Below are 12,992 nucleotides of genomic sequence, written 5' to 3'. Positions count from 1 at the left end.
ATAACTACTATAATACTGCCCCCTATGTACAGGAATATAACTACTATAATACTGCCCCCTATGTACAAGAATATAACTACTATAATACTGCCCTCTATGTACAGGAATATAACTGCTATAATACTGCCCCCTATGTACAGGAATATAACTACTATAATACTGCCCCCTATGTACACGAATATAACTACTATAATACTGCCCTCTATGTACAGGAATATAACTACTATAATACTGCCCCCTATGTACAAGAATATAACTACTATAATACTGCCCCTATGTACAGGAATATAACTACTATAATACTGCCCCCTATGTACAAGAATATAACTACTATAATACTGTCTCCTATGTACAGGAATATAACTACTATAATACTGCTCCCTATGTACAGGGATATAACTACTATAATACTGCCCCCTATGTACAGGAATATAACTACTATAATACTGCCCCCTATGTACAGGAATATAACTACTATAATACTGCCCCCTATGTACAGGGATATAACTACTATAATACTGCCCCCTATGTACAGGGATATAACTACTATAATACTGCCCCCTATGTACAGGAATATAACTACTATAATACTGCCCCCTATGTACAAGAATATAACTACTATAATACTGCCCCCTATGTACAAGAATATAACTACTATAATACTGCCGCCTATGTACAGGAATATAACTACTATAATACTGCCCCCTATGTACAGGAATATAACTACTATAATACTGCCCCCTATGTACAAGAATATAACTACTATAATACTGCTCCCTATGTACAAGAATATAACTACTATAATACTGCCCCCTATGTACAGGAATATAACTACTATAATACTGCCCCCTATGTACAGGAATATAACTACTATAATACTGCCCCCTATGTACAGGAATATAACTACTATAATACTGCCCCCTATGTACAGGAATATAACTACTATAATACTGCCCCCTATGTACAGGAATATAACTACTATAATACTGCCCCCTATGTACAGGAATATAACTACTATAATACTGCCCCCTATGTACAAAAATATAACTAATATATTACTGCCTCCTATGTACAAGAATATAACTACTATAATACTGCCCCCTATGTACAGGAATATAACTACTATAATACTGCCCCTTATGTACAGGAATATAACTACTATAATACTGCCCCCTATGTACAGGAATATAACTACTATAATACTGCCCCCTATGTACAGGAATATAACTACTATAATACTGCCCCCTATGTACAAGAATATAACTACTATAATAGTGCCCCCTGTGTACAGGAATACAACTACTATAATACTGCCCCCTATGTACAAGGATATATCTACTATAATACTGCCCCCTATGTACAGGGATATAACTACTATAATACTGCCCCCTATGTACAGGAATATAACTACTATAATACTGCCCCCTATGTACAGGAATATAACTACTATAATACTGCCCCCTATGTACAAGAATATAACTACTATAATACTGCCTCCTATGTACAGGAATATAACTACTATAATACTGCCCCCTATGTACAAGAATATAACTACTATAATACTGCCCCCTATGTACAGGAATATAACTACTATAATACTGCCCTCTATGTACAGGAATATAACTACTATAATAATGCCCCCTATGTACAGGAATATAACTACTATAATACTGCCCCCTATGTACAAGAATATAACTACTATAATACTGCCCCCTATGTACAGGAATATAACTACTATAATACTGCCCCCTACGTACAAGAATATAACTACTATAATACTGCCCCCTATGTACAGGAATATAACTTCTATAATACTGCCCCCTATGTACAGGAATATAACTACTATAATACTGCCCATATGTACAGGAATATAACTACTATAATACTGCCCCCTATGTACAGGAATATAACTACTATAATACTGCCCCCTATGTACAGGAATATAACTACTATAATACTGCCCCCTATGTACAGGAATATAACTACTATAATACTGCCCCCTATGTACAAGAATATAACTACTATAATACTGCCCCCTATGTACAGGAATATAACTACTATAATACTGCCCCCCATGTACAAGAATATAACTACTATAATACTGCCCCCTATGTACAGGAATATAACTACTATAATACTGCCCCCTATGTACAAGAATATAACTACTATAATACTGCCCTCTATGTACAGGAATATAATACTATAATACTGCACCCTATGTACAGGGATATATCTACTATAATACTGCCCCCTATGTACAGGAATATAACTACTATAATACTGCCCCCTATGTACAGGAATATAACTACTATAATACTGCCCCTATGTACAGGAATATAACTACTATAATACTGCCCCTTATGTACAGGGATATAACTACTATAATACTGCCCCCTATGTACAGGAATATAACTACTATAATACTGCCCACTATGTACAAGAATATAACTACTATAATACTGCCCCCTATGTACAGGAATATAACTACTATAATACTACCCCCTATGTACAAGAATATAACTACTATAATACCGCCCCCTATGTACAAGAATATAACTACTATAATACTGCCCCTTATGTACAGGGATATAACTACTATAATACTGCCCCCTATGTACAGGAATATAACTACTATAATACTGCCCACTATGTACAAGAATATAACTACTATAATACTGCCCCCTATGTACAGGAATATAACTACTATAATACTACCCCCTATGTACAGGAATATAACTACTATAATACTACCCCCTATGTACAAGAATATAACTACTATAATACTGATCCCTATGTACAAGAATATAACTACTATAATACTGCCTCCTATGTACAAGAATATAACTACTATAATACTGCCCCCTATGTACAGGAATATAACTACTATAATACTGCCCCTGTGTACAGGGATATAACTACTATAATACCGCCCCGCTATGTACAGGAATATAACTACTATAATACTGCCCCCTATGTACAAGAATATAACTACTATAATACTGCCTCCTATGTACAAGAATATAACTACTATAATACTGCCCCCTATGTACAGGAATATAACTACTATAATACTGCCTCCTATGTACAGGAATATAACTACTATAATACTGCCCTCTATGTACAGGAATATAACTACTATAATACTGCCCCCTATGTACAGGAATATAACTACTATAATACTGCCCCCTATGTACAGGAATATAACTACTATAATACTGCCCCCTATGTACAGGGATATAACTACTATAATACTGCCTCCTATGTACAAGAATATAACTACTATAATACTGCCCCCTATGTACAGGAATATAACTACTATAATACTGCCCCCTATGTACAAGAATATAACTACTATAATACTGCCCCCTATGTACAAGAATATAACTACTATAATACTGCCCCCTATGTACAGGAATATAACTACTATAATACTGCCCCCTATGTACAGGAATATAACTACTATAATACTGCCCCCTATGTACAGGAATATAACTACTATAATACTGCCCCTATGTACAAGAATATAACTACTATAATACTGTCCCCTATGTACAAGAATATAACTACTATAATACTGCCCCCTATCTACAGGAATATAACTACTATAATACTGCCCCCTATGTACAGGAATATAACTACTATAATACTGCCCCCTATGTACAGGAATATAACTACTATAATACTGCCCCCTATGTACAGGAATATAACTACTATAATACTGCCCCCTATGTACAGGAATATAACTACTATAATACTGCCCCTATGTACAAGAATATAACTACTATAATACTGCCCCCTATGTACAGGAATATAACTACTATAATACTGCCCCCTATGTACAGGGATATAACTACTATAATACTGCCCCCTATGTACAGGAATATAACTACTATAATACTGCCCCCTATGTACAGGAATATAACTACTATAATACTGCTCCCTATGTACAGGAATATAACTACTATAATACTGCCCCCTATGTACAGGAATATAACTACTATAATACTGTCCCCTATGTACAGGGATATAACTACTATAATACTGCCCCCTATGTACAGGGATATAACTACTATAATACTGCCCCTATGTACAGGACTATAACTACTATAATACTGCTCCTATGTACAGGAATATAACTACTATAATACTGCCCCCTATGTACAGGAATATAACTACTATAATACTGCCCCTATGTACAGGAATATAACTACTATAATACTGCCCCCTATGTACAGGAATATAACTACTATAATACTGCCCCCTATGTACAGGAATATAACTACTATAATACTGCCCCCTATGTACAGGAATATAACTACTATAATACTGCCCCCTATGTACAAGAATATAACTACTATAATACTGCCCCCTATGTACAAGAATATAACTACTATAATACTGCCTCCTATGTACAGGAATATAACTACTATAATACTGCCCCCTATGTACAGGAATATAACTACTATAATACCGTCCCCTATGTACAGGGATATAACTACTATAATACTGCCCCCTATGTACAGGAATATAACTACTATAATACTGCCCCCTATGTACAGGAATATAACTACTATAATACTGCCCCCTATGTACAGGAATATAACTACTATAATACTGCCCCCTATGTACAGGAATATAACTACTATAATACTGCCCCCTATGTACAGGAATATAACTACTATAATACTGCCCCCTGTGTACAAGAATATAACTACTATAATACTGCCCCCTGTGTACAGGAATATAACTACTATAATAGTGCCCCCTGTGTACAGGAATACAACTACTATAATACTGCCCCCTATGTACAGGAATATAACTACTATAATACTGCCTCCTATGTACAGGAATATAACTACTATAATACTGCCCCCTATGTACAAGAATATAACTACTATAATACTGCCCCTTATGTACAGGGATATAACTACTATAATACTGCTCCCTATGTACAGGAATATAACTACTATAATACTACCCCCTATGTACAGGAATATAACTACTATAATACTGCCCCCTATGTACAAGAATATAACTACTATAATACTGCCCCCTATGTACAAGAATATAACTACTATAATACTGCCCCTATGTACAGGAATATAACTACTATAATACTGCCCCCTATGTACAGGAATATAACTACTATAATACTGCCCCCTATGTACAGGAATATAACTACTATAATACTGCCCCCTATGTACAGGGATATAACTACTATAATACTGCCCCCTATGTACAGGGATATAACTACTATAATACTGCCCCCTATGTACAGGAATATAACTACTATAATACTGCCCCCTATGTACAAGAATATAACTACTATAATACTGCCCCCTATGTACAGGAATATAACTACTATAATACTGCTCCCTATGTACAGGGATATAACTACTATAATACTGCCCCCTATGTACAGGAATATAACTACTATAATACCTCCCCCTATGTACAGGAATATAACTACTATAATACTGCCCCCTATGTACAGGAATATAACTACTATAATACTGCCCCCTATGTACAGGAATACAACTACTATAATACTACCCCCTATGTACAGGAATATAACTACTATAATACTGCCTCCTATGTACAAGAATATAACTACTATAATACTGCCCCCTATGTACAGGAATATAACTACTATAATACTGCCCCCTATGTACAGGAATATAACTACTATAATACTGCCCCTATGTACAGGGATATAACTACTATAATACTGCCCCCTATGTACAGGAATATAACTACTATTTTACTGCCCCCTATGTACAAGAATATAACTACTATAATACTGCCCCCTATGTACAGGAATATAACTACTATAATACTGCCCCCTATGTACAGGAATATAACTACTATAATACTGCCCCCTATGTACAGGAATATAACTACTATAATACTGCCCCCTATGTACCGGAATATAACTACTATAATACTGCCCCCTATGTACAGGGATATAACTACTATAATACTGCCCCCTATGTACAGGGATATAACTACTATAATACTGCCCCCTATGTACAAGAATATAACTACTATAATACTGCCCCCTATGTACAGGAATATAACTACTATAATACTGCCCCCTATGTACAAGAATATAACTACTATAATACTGCCCTCTATGTACAGGAATATAACTACTATAATACTGCCCCCTATAGATAATAGCAGGGCTCCCTCCCTCTCTGGGTCAGGCGCAGGCTACGTCTCCCTCCTGTCTCTTATGATGTGTAATTAGCGCCTCTATAAGTTCTGGTTAATGAGGAAGAGATTTCTGTTCTGTTATGAATTCAATTAATGTTTTTTCCCTTTTTGACTTTTTTATCCTTTTTAATGAATATGATATTTATAAATGTCAGGGGTGTAAGTAGTTTGTATTGCGCCCACATTGTGCACATGATGAATGGCGTCTGCAGCGTCAGGGGTGGTCTGCGAGCAGCGTGGGGTCGGGGGGTAATAATACCGCTCCTATATGTGTATCACACGGGGGGTTACACGGGGGCAGGCGCTGAGGATTTCGCTGTCTTTGTGTTTTGTCCAGGAGGGGTCGGTTGTCGCTCTCTTTAAGATCTGCCGACAAGATCGCTTCAAGTGTTTGTACCCGTCTGCCCTGAGGACGCTGGCGTCCGTGTGTTCAGTGGAGGAGGGGATCCACCAGCTGGAAAAGGTAGGGATCTACACCACGCCCGCAGAGACCCTCAGGGCTAACCCAGCCCCCTATGTCATCATGTATCCATGGTGGTCTAGGACAATAAGAGGGTAAATGTCTGTATCCATGGGGGTCTGGGACAATAAGAGGGTAAATGTCTGTATCCATGGGGGTCTAGGACAATAAGAGGGTAAATATCTGTATCCATGGTGGTCTAGGACAATAAGAGGGCAAATACCTGTATCCATGTCGGTCTAGGACAATAAGAGGGTAAATACCTGTATCCATGGGGGTCTAGGACAATAAGAGGGTAAATATCTGTATCCATGTCGGTCTAGGACAATAAGAGGGTGAATACCTGTATCCATGGGGGTCTAGGACAATAAGAGGGTAAATATCTGTATCCATGGCGGTCTAGGACAATAAGAGGGCAAATATCTGTATCCATGGTGGTCTAGGACAATAAGAGGGTAAATACCTGTATCCATGGGGGTCTGGGACAATAAGAGGGTAAATAGCTGTATCTATGGTGGTCTAGGACAATAAGAGGGTAAATATCTGTATCCATGGAGGTCTAGGACAATAAGAGGGTAAATACCTGTATCCATGGAGGTCTAGGACAATAAGAGGGTAAATATCTGTATCCATGGTGGTCTTGGACAATAAGAGGGTAAATACCTGTATCCATGGAGGTCTAGGACAATAAGAGGGTAAATACCTGTATCCATGGAGGTCTAGGACAATAAGAGGGTGAATACCTGTATGCATGGTGGTCTGGGACAATAAGAGGGTAAATATCTGTATCCATGGTGGTCTAGGACAATAAGAGGGTAGGTACCTGTATCCATGGTGGTCTAGGGCAATAAGAGGGTAAATATCTGTATCCATGGTGGTCTAGGACAATAAGAGGGTGAATACCTGTATCCATGGTGGTCTAGGACAATAAGAGGGTGAATACCTGTATCCATGGTGGTCTAGGACAATAAGAGGGTAAATACCTGTATCCATGGAGGTCTAGGACAATAAGAGGGTAAATACCTGTATCTATGGTGGTCTAGGACAATAAGAGGGTAAATACCTGTATCCATGGAGGTCTAGGACAAGAGGGTAAATACCTGTATCCATGGGGGTCTAGGACAATAAGAGGGTAAATACCTGTATACATGGTGGTCTAGGACAATAAGAGGGTACATATCTGTATCCATGGGGGTCTAGGACAATAAGAGGGTAAATATCTGTATCCATGGGGGTCTAGGACAATAAGAGGGTAAATACCTGTATCCATGGGGGTCTAGGACAATAAGAGGGTAAATACCTGTATCCATGGGGGTCTAGGACAATAAGAGGGTAAATACCTGTATCCATGGAGGTCTAGGACAATAAGAGGGTAAATGTCTGTATCCATGGGGGTCTAGGACAATAAGAGGGTAAATATCTGTATCCATGGTGGTCTAGGACAATAGGAGGGTAAATACCTGTATCCATGGTGGTCTAGGACAATAAGAGGGTAAATACCTGTATCCATGGAGGTCTAGGACAATAAGAGGGTAAATACCTGTATCCATGGAGGTCTAGGACAATAAGAGGGTAAATACCTGTATCCATGGGGGTCTAGGACAATAAGAGGGTAAATATCTGTATCCATGTCGGTCTAGGACAATAAGAGGGTGAATACCTGTATCCATGGGGGTCTAGGACAATAAGAGGGTAAATGTCTGTATCCATGGTGGTCTAGGACAATAAGAGGGTAAATATCTGTATCCATGGCGGTCTAGGACAATAAGAGGGCAAATACCTGTATCCATGGAGGTCTAGGACAATAAGAGGGTAAATACCTGTATCCATGGAGGTCTAGGACAATAAGAGGGTAAATACCTGTATCCATGGGGGTCTAGGACAATAAGAGGGTAAATATCTGTATCCATGTCGGTCTAGGACAATAAGAGGGTGAATACCTGTATCCATGGGGGTCTAGGACAATAAGAGGGTAAATACCTGTATCCATGGGGGTCTAGGACAATAAGAGGGTAAATATCTGTATCCATGGCGGTCTAGGACAATAAGAGGGCAAATACCTGTATCCATGGGGGTCTAGGACAATAAGAGGGTAAATATCTGTATCCATGGCGGTCTAGGACAATAAGAGGGCAAATACCTGTATCCATGGGGGTCTGGGACAATAAGAGGGTAAATACCTGTATCCATGGTGGTCTAGGACAATAAGAGGGTAAATCTCTGTATCCATGGTGGTCTTGGACAATAAGAGGGTAAATACCTGTATCCATGGAGGTCTAGGACAATAAGAGGGTAAATATCTGTATCCATGGTGGTCTAGGACAATAAGAGGGTAAATATCTGTATCCATGGTGGTCTAGGACAATAAGAGGGTGAATACCTGTATCCATGGTGGTCTAGGACAATAAGAGGGTAGGTACCTGTATCCATGGTGGTCTAGGACAATAAGAGGGTGAATACCTGTATCCATGGTGGTCTAGGACAATAAGAGGGTAAATACCTGTATCCATGGTGGTCTAGGACAATAAGAGGGTAAATACCTGTATCCATGGAGGTCTAGGACAATAAGAGGGTAAATACCTGTATCCATGGTGGTCTAGGACAATAAGAGGGTAAATACCTGTATCCATGGAGGTCTAGGACAATAAGAGGGTAAATACCTGTATCCATGGTGGTCTAGGACAATAAGAGGGTAAATACCTGTATCCATGGTGGTCTAGGACAATAAGAGGGTAAATACCTGTATCCATGGTGGTCTAGGACAATAAGAGGGTAAATATCTGTATCCATGGGGGTCTAGGACAATAAGAGGGTAAGTACCTGTATCCATGGGGGTCTAGGACAATAAGAGGGTAAATGCCTGTATCCATGGTGGTCTAGGACAATAAGAGGGTAAATACCTGTATCCATGAAGGTCTAGGACAATAAGAGGGTAAATACCTGTATCCATGGGGGTCTAGGACAATAAGAGGGTAAATACCTGTATCCATGGGGGTCTAGGACAATAAGAGGGTAAATATCTGTATCCATGGTGGTCTAGGACAATAAGAGGGTGAATACCTGTATCCATGGTGGTCTAGGACAATAAGAGGGTAAATACCTGTATCCATGGTGGTCTAGGACAATAAGAGGATAAATATCTGTATCCATGGCGGTCTAGGACAATAAGAGGGTAAATATCTGTATCCATGGCGGTCTAGGACAATAAGAGGGTAAATACCTGTATCCATGGTGGTCTAGGACAATAAGAGGGTGAATACCTGTATCCATGGTGGTCTAGGACAATAAGAGGGTAAATACCTGTATCCATGGTGGTCTAGGACAATAAGAGGGTAAATATCTGTATCCATGGTGGTCTAGGACAATAAGAGGGTAAATATCTGTGTCCATGGAGGTCTAGGACAATAAGAGGGTAAATGTCTGTATCCATGGGGGTCTAGGACAATAAGAGGGTAAATACCTGTATGCATGGTGGTCTAGGACAATAAGAGGGTAAATACCTGTATCCATGGTGGTCTAGGACAATAAGAGGGTAAATACCTGTATCCATGGTGGTCTAGGACAATAAGAGGGTGAATACCTGTATTCATGGTGGTCTAGGACAATAAGAGGGTGAATACCTGTATCCATGGTGGTCTAGGACAATAAGAGGGTAAATACCTGTATCCATGGTGGTCTAGGACAATAAGAGGGTAAATACCTCTATCCATGGAGGTCTAGGACAATAAGAGGGTAAATACCTGTATCCATGGAGGTCTAGGACAATAAGAGGGTAAGTACCTGTATCCATGGGGGTCTAGGACAATAAGAGGGTAAATGTCTGTATCCATGGTGGTCTAGGACAATAAGAGGGTAAATACCTGTATCCATGGTGGTCTAGGACAATAAGAGGGTAAATATCTGTATCCATGGAGGTCTAGGACAATAAGAGGGTAAATGTCTGTATCCATGGGGGTCTAGGACAATAAGAGGGTAAATATCTGTATCCATGGTGGTCTAGGACAATAAGAGGGTGAATACCTGTATCCATGGTGGTCTAGGACAATAAGAGGGTAAATACCTGTATCCATGGTGGTCTGGGACAATAAGAGGGTAAATACCTGTATCCATGGTGGTCTGGGACAATAAGAGGGTAAATATCTGTATCCATGGTGGTCTAGGACAATAAGAGGGTAAATACCTGTATCCATGGTGGTCTAGGACAATAAGAGGGTGAATACCTGTATCCATGGTGGTCTAGGACAATAAGAGGGTAAATACCTGTATCCATGGTGGTCTAGGACAATAAGAGGGTAAATATCTGTATCCATGGTGGTCTAGGACAATAAGAGGGTGAATACCTGTATCCATGGTGGTCTAGGACAATAAGAGGGTAAATACCTGTATCCATGGAGGTCTAGGACAATAAGAGGGTAAATACCTGTATCCATGGTGGTCTAGGACAATAAGAGGGTAAATACCTGTATCCATGGTGGTCTAGGACAATAAGAGGGTAAATACCTGTATCCATGGTGGTCTAGGACAATAAGAGGGTAAATACCTGTATCCATGGTGGTCTAGGACAATAAGAGGGTAGGTACCTGTATCCATGGTGGTCTAGGACAATAAGAGGGTAAATACCTGTATCCATGGAGGTCTAGGACAATAAGAGGGTAAATACCTGTATCCATGGAGGTCTAGGACAATAAGAGGGTAAGTACCTGTATCCATGGGGGTCTAGGACAATAAGAGGGTAAATGTCTGTATCCATGGTGGTCTAGGACAATAAGAGGGTAAATACCTGTATCCATGGAGGTCTAGGACAATAAGAGGGTAAGTACCTGTATCCATGGGGGTCTGGGACAATAATAGGGTACATATCTGTATCCATGGTGGTCTAGGACAATAAGAGGGTGAATACCTGTATCCATGGTGGTCTAGGACAATAAGAGGGTAAATACCTGTATCCATGGAGGTCTAGGACAATAAGAGGGTAAATACCTGTATCCATGGTGGTCTAGGACAATAAGAGGGTAAGTACCTGTATCCATGGGGGTCTAGGACAATAAGAGGGTAAATGTCTGTATCCATGGTGGTCTAGGACAATAAGAGGGTAAATACCTGTATCCATGGAGGTCTAGGACAATAAGAGGGTAAGTACCTGTATCCATGGGGGTCTAGGACAATAAGAGGGTAAATACCTGTATCCATGGGGGTCTAGGACAATAAGAGGGTAAGTACCTGTATCCATGGGGGTCTAGGACAATAAGAGGGTAAATGTCTGTATCCATGGTGGTCTAGGACAATAAGAGGGTAAATGTCTGTATCCATGGTTGTCTAGGACAATAAGAGGGTAAATATCTGTATCCATGGTGGTCTAGGACAATAAGAGGGTGAATACCTGTATCCATGGTGGTCTAGGACAATAAGAGGGTAAATATCTGTATCCATGGTGGTCTAGGACAATAAGAGGGTAAATACCTGTATCCATGGTGGTCTAGGACAATAAGAGGGTAAATACCTGTATCCATGGCGGTCTAGGACAATAGGAGGGTAAATACCTGTATCCATGGCTGTATGGCAGATGCCCCAGGGTCGTGAAGGGGGTCTTTCTGGAATAATTGGTGCCAAGGCGATGGAGTAATTAGCATGAATGGTGTTGGTGGGCAGTGGAAGGGTTAATGCTGACGAGTGCATAGCTATTACGCCTGCCCCATCACTGGCTGTACTGGATGGGGGTAATTATGGAGGGCAGTAGACTATTGCCCTGGTATCAGCTATCAGATACTGTAGCGCTGTGTTATCCGTCACAATGTGTCAGTCACTTCCTCCTGTGTAGATGAAATCCTACAACTTGCATATAAGGTTTGTCACCTCTTCCCCCGCCATCGCGCTATATAAGAATCCATTACCTGGCGGTAAGAGTCCCACACATCTAAATGTCAGAATCAGGACCCCCGCGCTTCATATTCAGTCCTGTAATGGGGTCGCTCATGAGTCCGACAAAACTCATCGCAAAAAAGCATTAATTTCTGATTGTGGAGACCCCCGCGACCACGAAATATGACACAGATGGAGGAAGAGCGAGAGAAATGATGGTGGAAATCATAAACCGAACTTAAATTTAGCAATCAATACAGAATATCTGGTATATTGGGGTCTGATGAAGGATGTGCGGCATCTCAGGGGTCTGATGGAGGATGTGCGGCATCTCAGGGGTCTGATGGAGGATGTGCGGCATCTCGGGGGTCTGATGAAGGATGTGCGGTGTCTTGGGGGTCTGATGGAGGATGTGCGGCATCTCAGGGGTCTGATGGAGGATGTGCGGCATCTCTGG

The 12,992-nt window shown here is 40.2% G+C and overlaps 1 protein-coding gene across 1 annotated transcript in view; it reads left to right on the top strand.

The window, feature by feature from the left end:
- The window catches only part of INSC (INSC spindle orientation adaptor protein), a 91,317-nt gene extending 78,595 nt beyond the window's left edge, over positions 1–12,722 (top strand). The window contains exons 7-8 of the mRNA XM_072116661.1: positions 6,554–6,679; positions 12,630–12,722. Of these exons, the coding sequence (XP_071972762.1) occupies positions 6,554–6,679; positions 12,630–12,722 (219 nt within the window). The remainder of the gene's footprint in view (positions 1–6,553; positions 6,680–12,629) is intronic.
- Positions 12,723–12,992: the final 270 nt, after the last annotated feature.

Source organism: Engystomops pustulosus, chromosome 7, assembly GCF_040894005.1.
Source record: "Engystomops pustulosus chromosome 7, aEngPut4.maternal, whole genome shotgun sequence".
In the NCBI taxonomy this organism is placed as follows: Eukaryota; Metazoa; Chordata; class Amphibia; order Anura; family Leptodactylidae; genus Engystomops; species Engystomops pustulosus.
This window is presented reverse-complemented; position numbering and strand designations above follow the sequence as displayed.